The 20,739-nt window shown below is 54.1% G+C and overlaps 11 protein-coding genes across 11 annotated transcripts; 8 read left to right on the forward strand and 3 right to left on the reverse strand.

Moving 5' to 3' along the window:
* Window positions 1-325: 325 nt before the first annotated feature.
* Window positions 326-3,036, forward strand: PHYSODRAFT_359519 (hypothetical protein; the record flags this gene model as incomplete). Its single annotated transcript, XM_009522663.1, has 7 exons — window positions 326-343; window positions 538-663; window positions 748-816; window positions 897-1,084; window positions 1,177-1,241; window positions 1,508-2,160; window positions 2,230-3,036. The coding sequence occupies 7 exons, from the start codon at window positions 326-328 to the stop codon at window positions 3,034-3,036; spliced, it is 1,926 nt and encodes a 641-aa protein (XP_009520958.1).
* Window positions 3,037-3,518: 482 nt separating this feature from the next.
* PHYSODRAFT_485981 (hypothetical protein) lies at window positions 3,519-4,008 on the forward strand (the record flags this gene model as incomplete). Its single annotated transcript, XM_009522664.1, has 3 exons — window positions 3,519-3,611; window positions 3,672-3,875; window positions 3,931-4,008. The coding sequence occupies 3 exons, from the start codon at window positions 3,519-3,521 to the stop codon at window positions 4,006-4,008; spliced, it is 375 nt and encodes a 124-aa protein (XP_009520959.1).
* A 694-nt stretch (window positions 4,009-4,702) lies between these two features.
* Window positions 4,703-5,691, forward strand: PHYSODRAFT_247821 (hypothetical protein; the record flags this gene model as incomplete). The annotated part of the gene is made up of 2 exons (XM_009522665.1): window positions 4,703-5,412; window positions 5,433-5,691. The coding sequence occupies 2 exons, from the start codon at window positions 4,703-4,705 to the stop codon at window positions 5,689-5,691; spliced, it is 969 nt and encodes a 322-aa protein (XP_009520960.1).
* Window positions 5,692-6,927: 1,236 nt separating this feature from the next.
* PHYSODRAFT_354087 (hypothetical protein) lies at window positions 6,928-7,618 on the forward strand. Its single transcript, XM_009522666.1, has one exon. The coding sequence runs from the start codon at window positions 6,987-6,989 to the stop codon at window positions 7,395-7,397; it is 411 nt and encodes a 136-aa protein (XP_009520961.1). The 5' UTR covers window positions 6,928-6,986; the 3' UTR covers window positions 7,398-7,618.
* A 256-nt stretch (window positions 7,619-7,874) lies between these two features.
* PHYSODRAFT_483013 (hypothetical protein) lies at window positions 7,875-8,462 on the reverse strand (the record flags this gene model as incomplete). The annotated part of the gene is made up of 4 exons (XM_009522667.1): window positions 7,875-7,959; window positions 8,021-8,124; window positions 8,187-8,272; window positions 8,336-8,462. 4 exons carry the CDS (start codon window positions 8,460-8,462, stop codon window positions 7,875-7,877), a joined length of 402 nt encoding a protein of 133 aa, XP_009520962.1.
* A 457-nt stretch (window positions 8,463-8,919) lies between these two features.
* Window positions 8,920-10,717, forward strand: PHYSODRAFT_485491 (hypothetical protein; the record flags this gene model as incomplete). Its single annotated transcript, XM_009522668.1, has 3 exons — window positions 8,920-9,144; window positions 9,535-9,657; window positions 9,734-10,717. Coding segments are annotated over 3 exons (1,332 nt in total), but the record flags the coding sequence as incomplete, so codon positions are not given.
* A 288-nt stretch (window positions 10,718-11,005) lies between these two features.
* Window positions 11,006-11,788, forward strand: PHYSODRAFT_540360 (hypothetical protein; the record flags this gene model as incomplete). Its single annotated transcript, XM_009522669.1, has 4 exons — window positions 11,006-11,254; window positions 11,363-11,422; window positions 11,498-11,567; window positions 11,635-11,788. The coding sequence occupies 4 exons, from the start codon at window positions 11,006-11,008 to the stop codon at window positions 11,733-11,735; spliced, it is 480 nt and encodes a 159-aa protein (XP_009520964.1). The 3' UTR covers window positions 11,736-11,788.
* A 19-nt stretch (window positions 11,789-11,807) lies between these two features.
* Window positions 11,808-13,306, reverse strand: PHYSODRAFT_481677 (hypothetical protein; the record flags this gene model as incomplete). Its single annotated transcript, XM_009522670.1, has 5 exons — window positions 11,808-12,380; window positions 12,452-12,538; window positions 12,711-12,803; window positions 12,936-13,160; window positions 13,250-13,306. 5 exons carry the CDS (start codon window positions 13,304-13,306, stop codon window positions 11,808-11,810), a joined length of 1,035 nt encoding a protein of 344 aa, XP_009520965.1.
* A 122-nt stretch (window positions 13,307-13,428) lies between these two features.
* PHYSODRAFT_247737 (hypothetical protein) lies at window positions 13,429-14,116 on the forward strand (the record flags this gene model as incomplete). Its single annotated transcript, XM_009522671.1, has 2 exons — window positions 13,429-14,061; window positions 14,105-14,116. 2 exons carry the CDS (start codon window positions 13,429-13,431, stop codon window positions 14,114-14,116), a joined length of 645 nt encoding a protein of 214 aa, XP_009520966.1.
* A 755-nt stretch (window positions 14,117-14,871) lies between these two features.
* Window positions 14,872-16,986, forward strand: PHYSODRAFT_486347 (hypothetical protein; the record flags this gene model as incomplete). The annotated part of the gene is made up of 3 exons (XM_009522672.1): window positions 14,872-15,198; window positions 15,538-15,667; window positions 15,719-16,986. The coding sequence occupies 3 exons, from the start codon at window positions 14,872-14,874 to the stop codon at window positions 16,984-16,986; spliced, it is 1,725 nt and encodes a 574-aa protein (XP_009520967.1).
* A 38-nt stretch (window positions 16,987-17,024) lies between these two features.
* PHYSODRAFT_312032 (hypothetical protein) lies at window positions 17,025-20,642 on the reverse strand (the record flags this gene model as incomplete). The annotated part of the gene is made up of 9 exons (XM_009522673.1): window positions 17,025-17,184; window positions 17,257-17,387; window positions 17,465-18,937; window positions 19,010-19,194; window positions 19,263-19,944; window positions 20,018-20,124; window positions 20,187-20,273; window positions 20,353-20,463; window positions 20,531-20,642. 9 exons carry the CDS (start codon window positions 20,640-20,642, stop codon window positions 17,025-17,027), a joined length of 3,048 nt encoding a protein of 1,015 aa, XP_009520968.1.
* Window positions 20,643-20,739: the final 97 nt, after the last annotated feature.

A 20,739-nucleotide genomic window follows, 5' to 3' on the forward strand; every position in this document is an offset into this window, starting at 1 on the left:
GAAAGCGATGACGACCACCGGTATACGCTTCGTACATGTGCATGAACCGAAGGTAGACTTCGCTGCAGTGAAGGAGGCGCGGCAACGCGGTATCCTTACTCCTAATATTATCGTTTCCTCTGCGTAGCTCGATGGTACATGTACAATACCATCAGGAGTAATAAGTAGAATGAAGCCTGCAGTACCTCGTAAGAATGCAGTCTACCGGCTGAACCAACTCTTCTCGCTGCCCCACCGTTCTTCACAACTACCGAAAGCGAGGCTTTGATTCTTGGATACCTAGAGCTCGTGACTAAAGGCAAATTGAACATGAAGCTTGGAGTTCATGTCTAACACAGTACCGGTACGTGTATTTACAGTTAGTCGACTTTAGTCTTATGTAGGTAATGTACTTATACTTTCCTCGTTTGTCCCGTTTCAGCAGTACCGTAACATGACCAACTTAATTCAAACCCTACTTATCTGCGCAAAACACTAGATTTTGTATGGGTGTGCATTCCAGATGGTTTTGTTACTTCAGATAGCACCACTTCACAGCGCTACTTTAACCGTTTAACAGCGTTTGTGGTGAACACGTCGAGCAGCTATTCCGCCATCGCCATGACCCGCGCCGTCTCCGTCTTCTTCGGCTCGCAGACCGGCTGCGCCGAGTCCATCGCCCAGGTTTGACCCCCAATTGCAGTTGAGATGCACTGGAATTGCGCCCATACCCGACGCTAATTTGGTTCTGTTGACCCATTTCCGCAGCGCATCTACGACGAGGCCCTGGAGCGACAACTGGACGCGGAGCTGCACCCGCTCAACGAGTTCCAGAAAGTAGGCGACGCATTTAGTGATGTTCTTATGTTGGTTTTACTATAGTGAGCTGACGGTGGTTGGTTGGTTGGTGCTGGCAGAGCAAAGTGGAGACCTGCGACGGCCACTTCGTGGTGATCGTGTGCTCGACGACGGGCAACGGCGACCCGCCCGACAACTGCGGCAAGTTCTGGCGCTATGTGAAGCGCCGCACGCAGCCGGACGACATGCTCGCCAAGCTCAAGTACACGGTGCTGGGGCTGGGAGACACCAACTACGACAAGTTCTGGTGAGTCACGAAGGCCCTGCGACGGCTGCAGTAAAAAGTGTGTGGACGTTTAACCCGTATTATCTCTTGTTGCTTATGTTGGTGTATTGCAGTTTCATGGGCAAGAGCATCGAGAAGCGCATGCGGGAGCTCGGTGCTCAGAGCTTCTACGAATTTGGTAGGTGGTTGCTTGCTGTTTTTTTTTCTTCGGGATATTGCTGCTGCGTCGTCGGATTCTTACGGGAAGATGCGATTTTGGATGTGCAGGAGCTTGTGATGAAGCAATGGGGCTGGAAGACAGCGTGGAACCGTGGCTGAATGGTCTTTGGGCAGCGTACGATGAGGCGTCGGGTGGTGTTGGTGAAAGCGCCATTGCTAGTGGAACGACGGATTCAAGCACTGACAAGAGCAGCGCGGATGCTGCAGAATCGACGCCGTCCGCAGCTCCATCAGCTGCGGAGACCGCTGTCGACACGTCGTACCTTTTAGAGAACCTCATCTCGTATGAGAAGATGTTCGGTCTACTGGAAACGCCGACTGAGGTTCCTGAAGACCTCCCGCGTCTGCAGTCCTCGCTTCTTAGCGTGCGCTTCTTGACTGATGAAGAGCGTCAGGTAGAAGTTGCCTCGCCAAAGGCAGTCGAGGACTCAGAAATTAGCTCGACGAACCCGTTCATGGCTTCGGTTGTTGGTGCTGAGTACCTTACAGCCCAGCACGCGGAGCGGAAGGTTCTTCGCTTGGACATCGACATCAACGGCTCTGGAATCAACTACGTTCCTGGCGACTCGATCGGTGTCAAGTGCCCGAACCGAACGAAAGACGTGGACGCGCTGCTCGCGCGCCTCGGGATCAGTGGAGACGAAGTTATCGCAGCGGAGCCGGTTGCCGCGACCAACGGGCGCGTGGCGAAGAAGAAAAACACCTCGAATCACTTTCCTTCGCCGTGCAGTGTCCGTGACATTTTCTTGCACCACGTGGACATCCTGAGTTCGCCAAAGAAGGCTGCGGTGCGCGCTCTCGCAACGTACTGTTCTGACGAGGAACAACGAGCCCGTATGCTTCTTCTAAGCAGCAAGACTGGAGCGGACAAGTACAAGGTACATACGTCTATCAGAAAGTGCTCCTGGGTTTCTCTCTGACAAGTATGCTCTTGGTTTGATGTATAGGCTTTCATCACGGAGCAGCACCTCAACGTCGTCGAACTTCTTCACTTGTTCCCGTCCTGCAAGCCGCCTCTCGACCACTTGCTGACGCTCCTACCGCAGCAGATGCCTCGCTATTACTCAATCGCGACGTCGCCGTTGGTCGACGCTACTAAGTTGTCTGTTGCGTTCACCGTCGTTGACCACGCCATTGGTGAGCACGGACTCCGACGACGTGGACTCTGCACGAACTGGTTGGCCGAAATCTGCCAGCCGCTCATTAGCGCGGGTGCGACTGCCGCTGTCGACGTGAAGATTCCTATCTTCCTGCGTGGCACGCAGGACTTCCATCTTCCTGAGAGCTCTCAGTCGCCTATGCTTCTCATCGGGCCGGGTACCGGTGTTGCTCCGTTCATGGGATTCCTGCAGCACCGCCACTACGAGGCTAAGGCTGCCGACTTCACGCGTGGAGACTCGTATCTCTTCTTCGGCTGCCGTCGTCAGAGCGATGACTGGCTGTTCCGGGAGCAAATGCAGGAGTACGTCGCGAATGGCACACTCACGCAGCTGTTCACTGCGTTCTCGCGCGATCAAGAAGAGAAGCACTACGTCCAGCACGACCTCCGCGACAATGGGACGCTCGTGTGCGACCTCTTGTTGGGCTCGGACGGCTACGTCTTTGTCTGCGGTGATGGCATGGCAATGGCTAAAGACGTTCACGCCGCTCTCGTGGGAATTCTTGTGGAGAGCGCTGGATTGTCCCAAGAGGACGCCGAGCAGAAGCTACGCGAGCTGGGAACGCAGCACCGCTACGTCCGTGATATCTGGTGATCGCGCACGTACTTCATCTGATAGAAAGCCGAGGCTGGTGCACTCGGTTGGGCCAGTCTGCACGCAATCTCCTCCGTCAACCTTCTAGGTTCAGTCTACCATGCGCGTTAGCCTCAACCTCGAGTTCCACGCAAGAGATAATGCAAGTGCATCTTACAGTCGATTCACAAAAATACTCGATACCCGATCGTTTCAGCTGAAAAGACATTTAGTGAGCTAGGAGCTAACGATCTACACAACAGGAAGCCATGGCCATGGCAAAGAGAGACGTACTCCGAGTAGAATGGAGTAGCGACGAGCGAATCTTCGTGGTGCTTTCGGACGAATCCATTGCAGCTCAGTTCTCTGCAGCGGAGCCTTTACCTGATAAGCGCTGCATCGTGGATAATGACAACCAAGCAGCCGATCACGACTTAGCCAACTTAATTGATCGTTTTCAACGTTGTTTGGACACCCGTGATGCCTCGGCAGTAGTGATGGAAATGCAGACACTTCGTACGCGAGTGCTGACGAAGATGCTGGATACCCCGACACCTTTCAAATGGCTACCACCGTTTCTGGACCAGTGGGAAAGCGTACTAAGGTCAATGAAGTGGAGTGGCGACGAGAAGTTAACCCCCGACAACCGCGTCGAGTATTGCCGCGAGCTTGTAGGCCTTGCCAGTGGCTGGAAAGTGGTCGGCGACATTGGTCGAGCTCGTTCGACTCTAGGAAAATGTTTCGACGTTGTTCGACGACACCTCAAGGCGCCCTTTGCAAGGCCTTCGCGGAATGAGAACGACGAAAGCCAAGCGCTTCGCCATGTTGCTGCCGCTGCCAAGCAGCTCCTGCTCGAGTGTGTGGCATTTCAAACTTCGCTGGACCGTCACAAGGAGCTTTTCGCGCGTCACGAAGCCCCACCTCACGTGCTGGCCTCCCTTACCGATGAATTCTGGAGCCTGTTACGTCAAGTGCCTCTCTCCACCGAAGTAGCAGTCCTCCTGGTGCATTCCCTCATGAAGCAGAGGAAGTTCGTACTCGTGACCAGGTTTCTGAAGCAGTCTGCATTGACTGGAGCGAGTGCTGAGCTGACGTTGGTGTATGCTCGAGCCTTGGCTTACGCGGGGTTCTACAGAGTTTCGATTCGGATTGCTGAGGCATTCAAAAGGCAAGAAAACGAATGCAAGGAGTATATGGAGGCCATCGAGTCGTTAAATACTCACTGTAGTCGTCTGACGGAGCTGCTGGGTCAGCGTGAACAGGCTCAGGAATTTCTGCGGCAGGATGAGTTCGACAAGGCTGCGAGCGCATACAATGAGTGCTTGCGCTTTGTGGACCCAGCAGACCACAAGCATCTTGCTGCGGTTCTCTTTGGCCGTGGAAACGCCCTCTTGGGGCTAGAACAGCTCCCTACTGCAATCAACGATCTCCGTCAAAGCGTTCGACTCGATCCAGCGAACAAACTCGCCTCGCTTCGACTCCAAACCGCGTGCTTGCAGCTCGAGACGGAACGCATCAGGAACGAGCTTTCTGGAACTAAAACTACCATCAAGCGATGGTAGTTTGTGTGGCTTCATCCAATGCGAGTTCGACCAGCAGTTCAACGTTCGACGCCTGATTGAAGATACGCCATGTGGCTACGTCTACTAAGGCACTCTCAAATTCTCAGAGCCCGGACTGGAGAGAAATGCTCGACGCTGGGCAGCGTATGGCCAAGTGGCTGGCCGGTGCTGACGCGGCGACCGCTCTCGCTGATGCTAAGTACGGCAATATCAACGAAACTAGCCCAGTACGTGGGGAGCAGCACGTGGAGGAGAACGACGCGGATGAAGAAGACGAGGAGGAAGACGACGAGGAGGACGAGACGACTGAGACTGCTGAGGTGGCCCCCGACGCTCCATCGGTGTTGTTCGACTCCTTACTGCTGACGATAATCGTTCTCGTGAAGCCGTGGTCGTTCCGGAGCGTCCACGAGGGATGGCTGGAAGTGGTGAAAAGACTACAAACACTTTATCACTTTCGAACTGTGGAGGAGTGCCAAATTCGGGTGATTGTGCTGACGAAGCACGTTCGTGCTTGTACTCTTTCATCCCTGGCCAGCCCCGCTGTAGAGTGCGAGCCGACACACGCACTGATCACGGAGGTGATGGCAGCTCAAGAAGCCCACGAAGACGCTGGCCGGCTCCGTGTTCAAAGACTGGAGGAACGGATGGGCACTTTGGAGGCGCAGCGTCGCGAGGATAGGCAGCGTATCCAGAGTTTGGAAGTGAAGCTGGAGGACAAGCAGCGCCACGATGCCCAGCGTCTCGAAGACAAGCAGGAATTCGACAAGGAGGTGGCCAATCTTCATAATCACATACGCGAGATGAAAGCGGCACACGAGGCTGAGATTGTGAAGTTTGTGGACCATTTCGTAGCTACGAGAGCGTTGCAAGCGATATGCTGAGCTCTATCGACAATCGACTTCACGACCGATCTCCACCACTCCAGCAAATGACACCGCCACCGATATCCCAGGAGGCCCTGCAAGCATCGGCTCCGTCTGACTCGAGCAAGAGGCGTAAGAAGCCTCCGGCTCTGGGTTCCGGGGCTTTAGGCAAGAAGTCCAAGAACGAGTCGTTGAGAGAACGTCGTGCAGTCACGCGCATTGTCCACGCGGCCACCACGCCAATGTAAGCTTCGTGCTGCTCTGCTCCGCTGGGCCAGCGATCATGATTTCCCTACTCCTCACCTCGGAATCAAGCGGGCAGAGAAGATTCTGCCTTTGACTGCAAAGCTGCCCTTCATTAGCTGCTAATTTGACGTTGCCTTCAACGTGCTTCAAAGATCTTGGTGGTGTGGGCCACACAAAGCGCCGAGTTGAAGATGGAGAGTGATGGTCGTTAGTTCGTCCACCGACTGTCCACCTTGGTGCGCATAACTGCTGCGAAACCAAATGGCACGACGAAGCTTGAACATCGCCGGCTTCGTTGGGAGTCTCGCTCGCGGTCGTCGTGCTTTGAATCTTTATTCAGCGTGCTCTAGGCCAGAAACACGCAGCAGGTCTTGTGTTGGCCCCTTGCCGCTACATAACGGCAAGTTGCCGTCGGCAACGAGCTCGACACGCATATAGGCCCGGAATCACGGATCTTCGTGTTCATCCACTTCACTCAGTCGCTCGCCGCAACGCTGCAGCCAGTTCGCCGACCTGATCGATGTTTTCGGCTGCGCGAAGCCGCTGCTGTCTGCGTGTTACACGCTTGTATAGTACTGCAGTGGGCTCTCTGCAAATGCATTCTTTCAAAACCAATATAATGCAAGGATACCATCGCACTGCAGCATGCTACTGACTGACTCCCGCGCGATTCAACGCCGGCGGAGCACTGCAGCCTGCCTGCCTGCCAGGCAGGCAGCCAAGCAACGCAGGACTTGCGTTGCTTGCTTTTGAAGCACAAACGAATGTCCATTCTCTGTGCATATTCCAGGGGAAGGTCTCCGTTGTGATTGGCCAGTATCGCGATCGGAGAGCTCGCTCGCCGTTTTTCCGACTCGAGCGAGGCATACAAAAACCAAGACAGTCCTCGGGGGTATGTTCAGCAGCTCTGTTGCGGCGTCCAAAGCCCTCAATCTGCAGGCCGAACGCGGTCTGGGATGGGGAGCCAGCGCGGCCAGCGATTGGCCCAGAGACACGAAGAGCGAGAGGGGGCGGCGACGTCGCCCTGCCGCCCCGAACCTCTCCCCAGCCGCGTGTGGGGTAAAATCCGAGCCAAACACGAGGGGGGTTCGCCACACCCCAATGCGTCATCCCTCCTTGGTTGCACCCCCCTTTAACTAACCACTTGGGTTTTGTATACCAGCCTCCCGACTCGGCGACAAGTCCTCTTTCTTCCTTTTCTGCGCCCACAGCGCTCGATTCATTTCCGCTTTTCCAAGCTCCGGCCCAAGAAGACCCAGCAGCAACAAGCAACCAGCAACCAGCAGCAGCAACCAAGATGGCCCGCACCAAGCAGACGGCTCGGAAGTCCACGGGCGGCAAGGCCCCGCGCAAGCAGCTCGCCACCAAGGCCGCGCGCAAGTCCGCCCCCACCGCCGGCGGCGTCAAGAAGCCGCACCGCTACCGCCCCGGCACGGTGGCGCTGCGCGAGATCCGCAAGTACCAGAAGTCGACGGACCTGCTGATCCGCAAGCTGCCGTTCCAGCGCCTGGTGCGCGAGATCGCGCAGGACTACAAGACGGACCTGCGCTTCCAGAGCACGGCCATCCTGGCGCTGCAGGAGGCGTCCGAGGCCTACCTCGTGGGCCTCTTCGAGGACACGAACCTGTGCGCCATCCACGCCAAGCGCGTCACCATCATGCCCAAGGACATCCAGCTCGCACGGCGCATCCGCGGCGAGCGCACATAAGCGGCCTGTGGGCCCATTGGTGTCCTTGCTCCTCCCTCCCTTGGTGGCGCTCTCCGGGCAGTAGCGCCCATTCAAGTTTTTTTTCTTATCGCCAGTTAGCTTTCTTTGGCTTGCTGTGTGTGATGGGGCGTAGTACTCAAGCACGCAACCCGTAGTATTTTAGCCTTATTATTTGCAGTAAGAAACCTCTTCCAAACACGAAACGTTCCCTGGTTTGCTTCAAGATGATGGTTTCCGGAGGGGCTGCTGCATTCTTGGGATGGAATGCAGGATCTGCACATATCCGGCGGCACAGTGCAGCGCATGCTGTTGACAGAAAGTGCAGAAGGACACGTTTGATTCAGGGTTTGTGGGAAATGCATGGTACAGTTCAGCTCGACTGCGAATCTACAACTAGCAGGCGTCGAGGTGTTGTCGGCCGCCACAACTCGCTGCTCAAAGCGGCTACACTGCAGTATGGAGGTGCACGACACGACGCTACGCCTCGTTGTTGCTGAGCTTGTCCATGAGCGCTTGCTGCTCGTCGGCGATCTTGCTCAGCGACTGGAACTGGAGGTTGTATCTGTGTCCAGCAGCTAGAGTTAGTAAATGCAATCGGCTTTCCATCTCTACCAGCGGCATACCGTTCCAGCTCTGTCTTCTTCTCTTTGATCAGCAGCTCCAGCATCTGCTTCTGTCGATTCCGATTCTCCACCTCGCTGTCCACGCGGTTGCGCTGACCGATTGCCTGCAGTTCGTCTAGGTTAGCGATTCATTACCATCGACACTCAATTGTCTCGAAGCTGCAACCTTAAGTTTTTCTCGCTCAATGCGCTTTGCCTGTCCCTCCATCACCTCCAGCACGCCCTTGACGATCTCATGGAACTCCTCGAGCTCTGCAAAATAATTGCCATCCAAGTCAGACACGAGCTTCATAACGAAAACCGCAAGACGCTTACTTGTTGCAAACTGGTTGCTCTCCTGCTCAAGCTCCTGTGTGTGCGTGATGTTGTCCTTGTCCAGCACGCGCACCTGATAGTCATCGTCGAAGCAGATGCTCGGCATTTGGTTGTCCCCGCGGCTCATGGTTGATCTCTAACGTGAATGCAGATACCTGGAAATGGCTACATACATGATCCTCTCGCGACGGTTCGCAAGTTGCGATACACGTTGACTTATGTGGTCCACATCAAATACAGCAGTGTACGTTTCGTGTATCATCACCGACACGATGGACTTCGAAGCACTGGCGGCGGAATGCCGCAGCGCCACCTTCCGGTACGTGGGACTGGCCACTGGTCTCGTATTAACACGATCATCTCCAATATCTACATGCAACACCACTCCTCTCTGCCAATTTTCAGCCGCCTAACCATTGGCTTTGCTTGTTTGCACGTTGATTTACGCCTTCAGAGAGTCGCTCAGTGCGTCGCCCGTGTGGGCGCAAGCCGCAGTGGCGCTCAATGACAGCATTCAGCAGGTGCAGAGCGAGATCAACTCGCCAGTATCAACGCACAATGCAGAAGGTGATGAGCAGGATACAGAAGACGATGACGGCCTGGGCTACACGTTCCGCGTGGACCGCAAGAACCCGACGGTCGAGTCGCTGCAAGACGATTTCTCCCCGCCAAAGCCCGTTGTGGGTGACGTGAGCCGAGCGGTGGAGGGAGTCGACGCTGTGACGTCCGTCTTCCGCTTCCTACGCAACGCCTGTGCAGCATCCGCTGACAACCAGGGCGCGTGCCAAGAAGCTGGGTTGATCAAGCTGGTGCGTAGGTTGCGTGCATTGTGAGTTGGGGGTGTTGTAGTGACAGTTGTGGTGACGCATCATTATTTGTAGGCACACGACGTGGTTGTGCGCTGCTGTCTCTGGGCTGATGTAGAGGATGAAACTCTTCAAGGGTGCGTTATCGATTTCCTGGGGTGCTATGCGTGAAATGATCATCTGTGCTCACGCTATACTCGTTTTGTATGCAGGCGCATTGTGCTTGTAGCCCAAGTAGCTCTCCAGTTTTGCGTGAACTGCGTCACGAGTAATGACAAGAACCAGGCGGTCGCTTGGGGATTGTTCTTCCCTGACGATTTCCAGGTGTGTGTCATTGCATTTACCCATGAAGATGTCGTATGTGAATACTGACTTGTTCAATGCTGTTCACAGAAAATATTGGTGGAGTGCCACCAGTATCGCAAGGTTGTGGCATTTACCGTGGCGTTTATTATGAATTGCGTCAACTCAAGCAGCACTGGATCCGAGGACCTCGCTGCTCGTCGCGTTGATTTGGTAAGAATGACAATGAGCAGGATGGAAATTTGATAAACAAAAAGTGAAACTAACCGCATTGAGGTTGCTTACGCAGGTCTGCGCTCGCAACTTGGTGATTACAATTCTTCACCGCTGTATGGTGAAGCCTCCCAAGTCTACGAACCTTGATGAATCGATGCAAAGTGGCCCTCGCATTGACGACGAGGACCCAGCGTTCGAATGGATTTGTACTCTTTTCGGAGTACTTTTCCGTGACGGCCGGATCAAAGACCTGTACAACGCTGTGGGCGCCCACATGCTAAGCAAGCTCTGGTCTCGAGTTACGCCGGAACAACTGATCATGTTGCGAATGTTTACAATGTGGGCAGTGTCTTCGACAAAAACGGCTTCGGCTGCAGCCACCAGAGATGGAATCGGCAACAATTCGCCTCTCCCTGATGGAATTTTCGAGTACGTGAAGAGCACTTGGACATACATCACCACTGCCGGTGATGAAGATAGGCCGGACGAAGCAGATGAATTCAGAAAGAATGTGTGGATTGAGTTGGAGAACGAGGCCAAGCTGATGTTTCTCGACGTTCTTGGAGAGTTGACTGTGGGTCACAACAAACTCGACGCGGATGGCGCCCGAGAACTACTACTTTCTCTACTGCAAGAGCTTCAACGAGTTTGGGAACTTGGCCGCCAGAATCCAACATCAAGGAATACACGCGCGGCAGGCTCAAGCGCGCAGCCGCTGAGTAGCGGGGAGCCGTTCGGGTACAGGTCGGGATTGATTCGCGTTATTGGCAACCTTAGCTACCGCCACACAGACCACCAGGACCTCGTACGCGAGCAGGGCTACTTGCCTCTGTTCCTCAACCACTGCAACATTGACGAAACGAACCCGATGATTCGTGAATGGTCCTTGGTGACGCTGCGCAACCTGTGCGAGGGGAACGAGGCCAACCAGTCCTACATCAATGCTCTTCGGCCACAAGGCATGGATGCTGCTTCAAACGCGGCACTTGAAAAGACAAAAATGCGTGCTGATATCAACGAAGATGGCAAGGTCACACTGAAAAAGGAGGACGAGTAGCTGCTACGTGTTGCAAATGGGATACAACTTGTTTTGCTACCTTGAGCTGTCTTTACCGTACGTTCTAATGGTTCTTCCGCGCTAACGATAAGTTTCCCTTCGCAAACTACTCTTTACTGACAAATACCGATTCAAAGCCTGAAGTTAGCAAATCGAAGAGATAATTTGTTTCTGAAAAATACTGAATTAAAATTACCAAAATGTAAATTTCATCAATTCGGTAATTTACCGGCTCAGTATTTGTGCCCCCGGGTGCACAACTTCATTTTGAGAATCCACTCTGGAGAGATGAACACGAACGTGAAGCGCCTCCGCAAGGAGCTGCAGGAGCTCAAGAAGAACCCGGAGGAGGACATGGTGCTCTACCCGGAGGAGGACACCATCATGCGCTGGAAGGCCTTCATCCGCGGGCCCAAGGACACGCCGTTCGAGGACCGCTGCTTCGAGCTGGCCATCCAGACGACGCCGCTCTACCCCATGGAGCCGCCCAAGATGAAGTTCATCACCAAGATCTTTCACCCCAACGTGCACTTCAAGGTACGCAGTCGCCAGTGCCTCTGCTGGGTCTTGTAGATCGCTGGGTTGTCATTGTGTGTAGGAGCTGACGTTGCGGACGCCGTGCTACGTGTCAATCGCCTGTGGTAGGACGGCAGCATCTGCCTGGACATTCTCAAGCGCGAGTGGTCGCCTGCGTGGACGTTGAGGGTGAGCTAAGAGTTCTGTCCTCTGCTATGGCTCTTGATGTGGTGTGTTGACTCACTGGTTGTTCGGTTGGGCCAGGCTGCGTGTTTGGCGGTGATCTCGCTCTTGTCGGACCCTGCGGCGGACTCGCCGCTCAACTGCGACGCCGGTAAGTGGATTGAAGCATCGAGCTTCGAAGAAAATGTGTTGTTCCTGATCACACTTGTGTCCTGCAGGAAACATGATCCGTGCGGGTGACATGCTGGCGTACAACACCATGGCTGAGATGTACAAGAAGGAGTACGGCCTGCTCGATTTGCCGAAGGACCCGTTCTAACTGGACAGATGCAATGTTTGCGTGGACTTCGTTGAATGGCAAAATTATTCATTACTCCGATGTGTTGAGCATTCAGTTGGCTGCCGCCTCCTCGGTGGGGGGAGCGGTATTCTCGACTTGCTTGTCCGACGCAACCAGGCCGCCGTAATAAGCTGTCACGACCTTCAGCTGCTTGTTCAGGAAAATCTTCTCACACTCCACGGGCTCACCTGGTGTGAGTGCCTCTAAGTCACTGTCAGGGGTCCCTCTGGGGAGATAGTACGCGATGTTCTTGGACACTTTACGAGCGAGCTCGAACAGATCGAGCCCGGACACGCCTTTCACGAGCATATCTTCCAGGCTAAAGTGTTTTCGACTGTATTTGACTCCTCCCCACGGAGGAGACAAGAACACAGCATCCGCCTTGACCGTGGGCAAAATGTCGATGGAGTTGCCGACGATCCACTCGATCTTGTCTGCAACGCCGTAGATGGTAGCGTTGTGCTTTGCCATCCGGATCTTCTCTGGGTCGATGTCGATCGCGATAACATGCTTGCACGTCTTCGCCAGTTGAATCACATTCCCACCGCAGCCTGAAAACGGGTCCACAACGATATCGCAGCTAAGACGCTTCGCAATGTGCTCGGCGATCACTTGAGGCGTGACCTGCATTCACATCAAACCGGTAAGCGGACGAGTCACACCTCAACTCACGCCCAACGTGCGCGAGTACGCACCGAGTACCAGCTTTCGTGGTCCAGCTGGATGCCTTCCTCGAACTTCTCAAAGAGAGTATGCCTTTGCAGGTAAAACTTGACGACATCCTTGGGAACTATATGAACAGCACGCAAATGTCAGCAACGGCATCATTCCCAGTAACCCCCGCACCACCACCATACCTGGATACTTGTCCTTGTTCTTGTTGTTCTTTTTCTTCTTGTTAGTCTTCCCATTCGAGTTTTCATGAGCCACCTCACTCTTTTCCGGCTGCACGACCGTGGTAACCTCGACCTTCTCGACAACACGCTCCGCCACCTCTCCATCCGAATCGTACACCACGCGCACCTTGTCGACGATAGCCGTCTCCGTCTTAGTCCCTTCATCCTCCACCACCTGCTCTTCCTCCTCCACCTCAACAGTAACCTCCTCTTCTTCCTGTCTGACCTCATCTTCTTCACCATTTTCTTCGGCCTCCTCTCCCTCCGGGGCCTCCTCCGCAACCTCCAGGGACCTTTTCCGCTTCCTCGAGCCTGCGTTCGACCGCGATCCACCGAAGCTCAAGGGTAGAATCCCCTCCATCCCTGCCGCCTTCATCTCCTGCTGCAGCTGGGCCTGTGCGGCTTCGTAAAGATCCGCGCAGGCGTCTTCCTCCTCTCCTCCAGCGACTTTATCGCCACCCGCCAGCCGTCGACGCTTATTTTTCTTGTTTTTCTTGCCTTTACCAGCCTAAATCCGCGCCAAAAAGCACACCACAATACGCAGAAAACATCAGAGATTCATCTTCAATCTTTAAACTTCACATATCCAGCGTCTACCTCGTGGTTCGCCGGCGTCTTGCGGCTCCGCAGCCGCACCTCCGTCACCAATGCCATGGCAATCAAACACTAAAAGCTATCTGAGTTTCTATTGGAGGAAAATAAACGCTTGATGAATATCCACCAATCAAATACTAGTTGAAGTGGCACTTTGGATTTTGCCTAACAGCGCGCACATCATGCGAGCGCTAAGCGTCGCCTTGGGCCTCTTCGTGACGGCGCTGGGCCAGCTCGAGTCCCTGTCGCTGGCTGAAGACGTCAAGTGGCTCACATCATTCGAGCGCGTGGCGTGGAGCGCCGTCCAGCCTCCGTCTGTGTGTGCGCTGGACGCGTTCCACTTCGGCGTCCAATTCGCTGCCTCTAAGAGCGTTCGATACAAAGATCAAGACACTTTTAGGTGGCAATTAGTCGCCAAGAAGGTGGAGGGCTGGGAGAATGGGGCTGTTGTCGCCTCCGGACCGCTAAAAGTGGCCTTATTGGACCCCCAAGACCAAAAAGAGGAGGAAATAGGGCAAGAATTGGAAGAGGATGGGATCAAATGCGAGTTCGACCCGCAATTCTGCACCCCAAAGCTCGTGAACGTTCGACTGCCGCACATTAACCAGGAGAACGAAGATGGAACCTCTCTACGGGAAGGTCACACCATGGAGCTGGAGTTCCAGCAGCCTACGAACCGACCGGATGCGAGTTCCAAGCAGCAGATTGAGCAGTTCGTGGTTTTCACGGAATATATTGGAGATGAACTGGTGGGGACCTGGTCGGACGATGGACGGGTGCTGGTGATTCAGATTGTGAAAATTGATGAAGAGAAGGTGAAGCCCGTGGGGGAGCTGATGCAGGGGCTGCTTCGAACAGGGCTGTTTCTGAAAGAAAAATATGTTCGCGGCGATGGAATGGGGGTGTTTGAAGGAGTACAAAGCTTACGGGTGGAGCCACCTGGGACGTATTTGATACGAGTTCTCGTTGCTGATGAAGCTGCGCTTTGGTCGCCCGAAGTCTCGTTTCAACCCTGTGATGCGTCATATATCGTTGTGGACCCGAGGCGAGCGTCAAAAGACACGTCGATTGAGAGTGGGGAGGTTATACGTGACACCACTCCTACCTTTGCAATTGATGGAGTGTTGACGCATGGTGGAGAAGAAGGGTTCGTGTTGCCGCACGATGCTATTCAGATGGAAACATCAGGATCTTGGAGTTTGAGCTTTTGGGTGTTTTTGACGGAAGACTCGACAGGCAGTTTTCGGACCCTTTTCTTTAACGGGGATGGTCAGCATGAACAGCGTACGCCGTCGGCATGGTGGATGCCCGACGACCGTCGGCTGGTGCTGCGCGTAAGCACAAATAGTAGCGCCGACGTTGGTCTCGACAGTGGCGGAGAGCTGCCACTTAACCGATGGATCCACATGGGGTTCACATTTCTTAATTGCTCCGGTGAAAGCTCCGTGAAGGAAGATTCTCAATTACCAAGGGCGTGCCCTCGAAACCAGAGCCTTGGAGGTAGTTGGTCGTACTCGTACGCCTTCTATGTGAACGGTCTACTCGACACAGAAGTTCATATCCACGACCCCGTCGTCGCAAACAGTGGACCCTTGCACATTGGCAAAGGGCCGTGGACTGATGGGATGAAGGGTTTCTCAAGCAGCTTGAAAGTTTTTCCAGTGCCCATTTCGTCCGACGAGATGCGTAAATTGTATTTCGCGGAACGTCACGATCACGAGAATGACATCAACTGCGAAAGCGTTGACAGCGACGATGCCCTCGCTCTAACAGCTACGCAGATATCCTATCTATCCCAGTGCCTACAGTTCAAAGAAGACGACTCAAGTGCATTGAGCGACAACGGTGTAGATTCTGAAATCCAGAATAATTTTGCGGAGCTTCAAGCAGCAGCATTTGAAAAAGCTGTCACAGCGCGTGACTCGTGCGACTCTGATGCCTGGGACCTCATCGTTGAAACTGCGGATCTAGGCCATGCAACGGCGTGCCAGGATGTCGGTGAGGCGTACCTGTACGGATCTTATGTAGCTCAAGATCACTGTCCAGCGCCCATATCGGTACAGCAGAACTTTGGGCTTGCAAGAGACTTTCTGGAGAAGGCTTTTGGCAGCAATTCCTACAGTGCTGGTAAAGCTCTAGCCCTTCTTGCCGATGCGGCCGGAGTTAGGAACATTTTGGAAGGCGCACGTCTTGAGACACTCACAACTGGCCTCCTTCACTTTGCTGCCGCTGCGGGTGAGAAGGACGCGTTTGCTATGCTAGGCCGCAGATACAGTGACCACGATGTGGAGATTGCTGTGTATCACTATTTTCATGCTGCCGAGGAAGCGGCAGCTGAATTTCACCAACTTGGCAAGCAACCTCTGCATGAGATGACACGTCTTTATGACTCTTTCGAACGGGACGTCACCATTGGCGAGCGTGGGGATGACGATGAGTTAATTCAGTTCCAGAAGTTGCGTGCAGACAAAGAAGGAGACGTCGGGGCGATGGCGGCTATGGGGGATTTGTATTATTGGGGAGCGCACGGTGTTCCACGCCACCATGCTCAAGCGTATAACTACTTCAACCGAGCCGCTCAAGCTGGTGACGTGAACTCACAATCTGCAGTGGCCGGTATGTTGCTGAAAGGTGAAGGAACCGCTCAAGACAATGTGACTGCTATCAAATGGTACGAGAAAGCTGCTGAAAAGAATCACACCCGAGCACTCAATGGATTGGGCTTTATCCACTTCCACGGAAGTGGTGGAGTTTCGGAGAACAAGTCACTTGCCCTGGAGTACTTCGAGCGTGCTGCGGAAAACCAAGAAGACGGAGACAGTGTTTTCAACGCTGGATATTGCCATGCGATGGGACTTGGCACCGAGGTGAACGTCACTCGAGCGATGGAGTTCTATGACGTGGCGGCAAGAAAGTTCGGACATTTCGACGCCATCTTTGAAATGGGGAAGGTATTGATGAAGGGGGTCAAGGGGGTAGTGCCACGAAATTGTAAGAGGGCGCTGCAGTATTTGAAGGCGGCATCAGATGGAGGGCAATGGGGACGAACAGTGAGGAAGGGTTTCGACCTGTACACCAGCGGCGAGTTTGAGCGTGCTGCGGTGGTGTATCACGAAGCCCGCCAGCTTGGGTACCCCGTAGCAACCAGCAATTTGGCATTCCTCTACGACCAACGACTGCTGCGGTCAGGTGACATAGCAAGTGAACGCGGAGCTCTGAAGTATTTGACATTGGCGAACGACGAGAACGGAGACAGAGAAACTCTCGTACGTATCGGTGATTACCATTATTACGGACTTGCTGGCTTGCGGAAGGACCCACAGACGGCAATCCGATGGTACAGCCGTGCCAGTGCTGCAGGTGTCGAGGCAGGGGCGTACAATGTCGGTCACATGTACGAATTTGGTGACGGCGTTGAGGTTAATCTGGGCCGAGCGCGCAGGTACTATGACCGTGTGATGGAGCTATCTGCCGACTCGGTTGAAATTCAGTTAGCTATAAGGTTTGCCTTGGCCAGGCTGGCTCTTCGACGGTGGCTGCAAGGAACTCCTTTTGAGATGTTGCTCGGTGTGAATAATCCACTAGAGACGACTACGGACACAAACGTCACTGCAGCAGACTCGACATCGATGCTTGACGCAGCAACACGCTCTTTGGACAGCAAAATCTATGCGGTTATCTCCACAACAGCGATCATTATTCTCTCGGTTGGAGTGTGGTACTTTCACAGCACAGGGTAACAACAGCTACATTGACTTTCCAGTATGTTGGCGAGCGATTAATTCCCCATGCCAGCGTCTACCAAGTTCAGCGAACACTGGTGTGAGCAGCCCGTTGGGCATACTGTCTCGTGAGCAAACCATTTTGTCAGGTGGTCCAAGTGACCGCCATGCGCACACACGGGACACCAAACGTAGAGACCTCGGACAGGCAATTGACTGCGGCAGACAAGAAAATGGCGCGTTAGAACGCATTCGACTCCAAGAGTTAACACCAAACGTGGCACTTACCAGATGGAGCAGAGTGTGGCAGCGTTGCTGCAACTGGTACACAGAGAAACCGGCACACCAAGTTCACTAGGGCCTGACGACTCCAGCGGCTTCGAACACCTCGCACAGTTGAAATACACGCTAGTTGATTTCTGTATGGAGTCAAAACATCAGGAATATCAGTATCACCAAACGTATTGTTCCCGATAGCGCTGTGCCATTGCCGTACCATGTTCATTTGTCGGATCGACTGATCCGAGCAATTTGCAACCAGCTCGTTCGCTGTCGTGTAGATTTGCAGTTGGTGGAGGAGGTCGATGTAGTGCATGTAGATGTGCTGCAGCCACGCCTTGCCCATGACCTTTTCGACGCTCGTCACCTTGCCCACAACAACTGTGATAGCGACACACGACTGCAAGTCGCCAATCTCCGTGTAATACTCAAGCAATTCCTTCAGCACATCATCCCGTAGATGGCCTAGATCGCCCATGACGGCACTTCCGTTCATAATCGTTGACGAATTTCCCCGCACACTGGTCACTCCGGACGCTCCATTGCGATCCCCACCTTCGCGCCCGTTCTCGTTGGCAAGCCTTCCTCTAGGGTCGTACGGATATGGGTCGAAGCCTTCCATAGCTTGCGGGTTCACGTGGTCAAGCTGCTCCAGCAACATTGTAGTCTCACTGGCGTTGTTGTGATTGTGATTCGCATGGCCATGGCCCTCGTGCTCAAACTCATCAACACATTGGTCATCTCTCCGCATGAGCTCATCGATATGGTCATCGTGATTGCTGTCACTTCGAGACCGCTCGCGGTTGTCCTCGTCATCCTCTCCATCCATAGGCATCCCCACATGACTTTCCTCAGGGCTGAACCCCTCTTCTATATAGCGTCGGTCGGCCTTCAACTTGCTTCCTCCCCTCTCGCTGTGCTTCGACTTTGCAGCATCTGCTTCCTCGTTCGCGTAGAGTACTTCGAGAATACGCCACATTTGACACAAGTGCGAGTTTCCCGTCACAAACGCTGCCAATGCGTTATGGGCACACATTTGCGCAAAACTTACTCCACTCTTCCCTCCAGCAGGATCAGTACCGCCTCCAGTTCCATTTGAACCACTGGCACTACTACCCTTACTTGAGTTAACCCCCTCGGGAAAAAGCAGGTAGTGCTTGGCCAGGAACCGGAACGTGTGCTCATCAAAACCGAAAGACTCCTTCAAGTACTGGCCTTGCTCAAATTGAGCACGCATAGCTTCAACTTGCCTCCCCGCTTGCATGTACTCGCTTTCATCACCCAAGAAGATTTTTTCAAGCTGGCTGGCTTCGTTGACGTTTTGCATCGTCACAAGTGCCACCAGCGCTCGAGGAACACTCGAACCAGACATCATCGGGGTTACTGGCGACGCAGGTACCAGCGACGCTGAAGCGTTTGACACCGAAACGAAATTTCCATCCGAGAGCGCGCTTCCTCCTGCTCCACTGCCGTTGCTGCCTTGCAGCGATAACACATTCGGCTGAGAAGAAGATGCAGGTCCTGCACCTCTAGCGATTCCTCCCGAGCCCACTCCGCTTGCCGCGTTAAGACTGCTACTACCCCCTGCGGATTTGAAACTCGCACCTGTTGATTGTCCGCCGTTGGATAAACTCGTCAAGTTGGCGGTGCTACCGCCCGACCTGTTTAAACCCTTCGGCACTAGCGGAGGCTGCTGTGATCCACTGAATGACCAAGCAGTTGCGCGCGCTGGGGGCTGCTCCTGAGGTAGGGCTGCGCCAACCTCTTCGGGGCTCTCGGAACTACCGTGATAAGGGCTTAGCGACATGGTAAGCGATCCGCTACCAGGTTTCCGATCACCGTTTAAAGGCCCAAGAGTTGGGGAGGACGAGGAAACTCCCGCAACCGTGAAAAGTGAGCTACCCAAGCTGAAATGGCGGTGAATCTTCAGAGATGCACATGAACGATCTACAAGCACAGAGAAAAAAGAGTTATTAGATTCGATCCAAATATCCCCAAGAATATACGAATCGTACCAATGTAGTCGTGAGAGAAGGCAACTTGTCCCTTGGAGTTTAATGCAAGTGCTGTGGTCGGCAACGACTGATGCGGCTTGAACGAGTCTGCGAGTGAGTGCAACTTGAGGGTGCCATCCTTGGAGCAGGCAAGCATGTGCTGCCAGTAGTCGTGGCCTTCCCAGTCGCCCGGAATCTCGGGCTGACCGAAATTCGGCGACACTGGCGTATCCATCCACGAAATTCCCGATGCGATGTCCGAGTGGCCTTTCATGGACGCAACTGGGATAAACGGCCGCTTCGTATCCCACACGTGAATGCTGTTGTCCATCAGCGAGGCGCTTGTAGCGATGTGCGTGACGCAAGTTGGCCTCCAGGCAACCCGACCGACGCTCGCAATCGTCTGGATCGTTTGCTTCGGCTGCCGGACGTCGCCCAGCTCCCAAATCTTCACGTAGCGATCGCGTCCGCCAGACGCAAGGACATTCGCATCAGTAGGATGCCAGTCAATACTCAGCACTAGGCCCTTATGCGCTGTGAACTTAAGCTCCGGCTGCGAGTTCTTGCGCATATCCCAGACCTGCACAATACCATTTTCAAAAGCAGCAGCGAACTTGTTGGGGTGGAACGGACTCGCCCTTACGTCGCGCACACTCTCGGACTTTGGCTGGTACGTCGACACCACCTTCCCGCCTCTCTTGTCCTGCACAACACACCATCGGCGACTTAATTAACCTCTAAAGTCACACATGCTAACAAAAAAAAACATTGCGTACCCAAAGCTTGACAGTTCCATCTTGAGACCCACTAATGAGCACGTTCCAGTCCGTCGTGTGCCAGCAGATGCGGTTCACCGACCGCCGATGCCCATTCAGCACGCGCTCTATCGCAAACAAAGAATAAATGTTTCTCCACTAAAAACAACAATAAAACAATTATCTCCACCTTGCACGTGCTTGTATCCTTCTCGCTCCAAGTTCCAGATGACCACCGCGCCATTCGTCGCCGCCGTCGCCAATAAATAGTCCGATTCTAGTCCCAAATACGGTACGCCCAAAAAGTATCATTTGCACCCCATTCCACCCTAATTCACTCGCCCTCCATCACGTACGCGGGTGCCAGCGGATGTCGTTGGTGCTGAAGTTGAGGCTGGGCTTGCCGGCCACGCGTAAGTTGCGCTTCTCCGAGAAGCCCGCGGCCTCGAGCGCCACTACCTTGAGCACTGGCGCAACATTAGCACAAATTGTCAGCTATTTTGCGCCAATCAGAGCTCAACTAAGCCAGCAGACCATCGCGGCCGCCCACGGCGATCAGGCGGTTGTTCGGGGACGTGGACAGCGCGTTGAGCGGCCCGCTGAAGTCCATCGACGCGCGCACGCTCGCCGCCGCGCGCTGCTCCATCATGCTGGCGCTGCGCAAGTGATACTGAGCGCATTTTCAGCCAATCCCAGCGTTGAAGTTGGATCTCACTCGACGATTGGCGGAAATTGAGGACTGA

Source organism: Phytophthora sojae (assembly GCF_000149755.1).
Source record: "Phytophthora sojae unplaced genomic scaffold PHYSOscaffold_2, whole genome shotgun sequence".
Classification (NCBI taxonomy): Eukaryota; Oomycota; class Peronosporomycetes; order Peronosporales; family Peronosporaceae; genus Phytophthora; species Phytophthora sojae.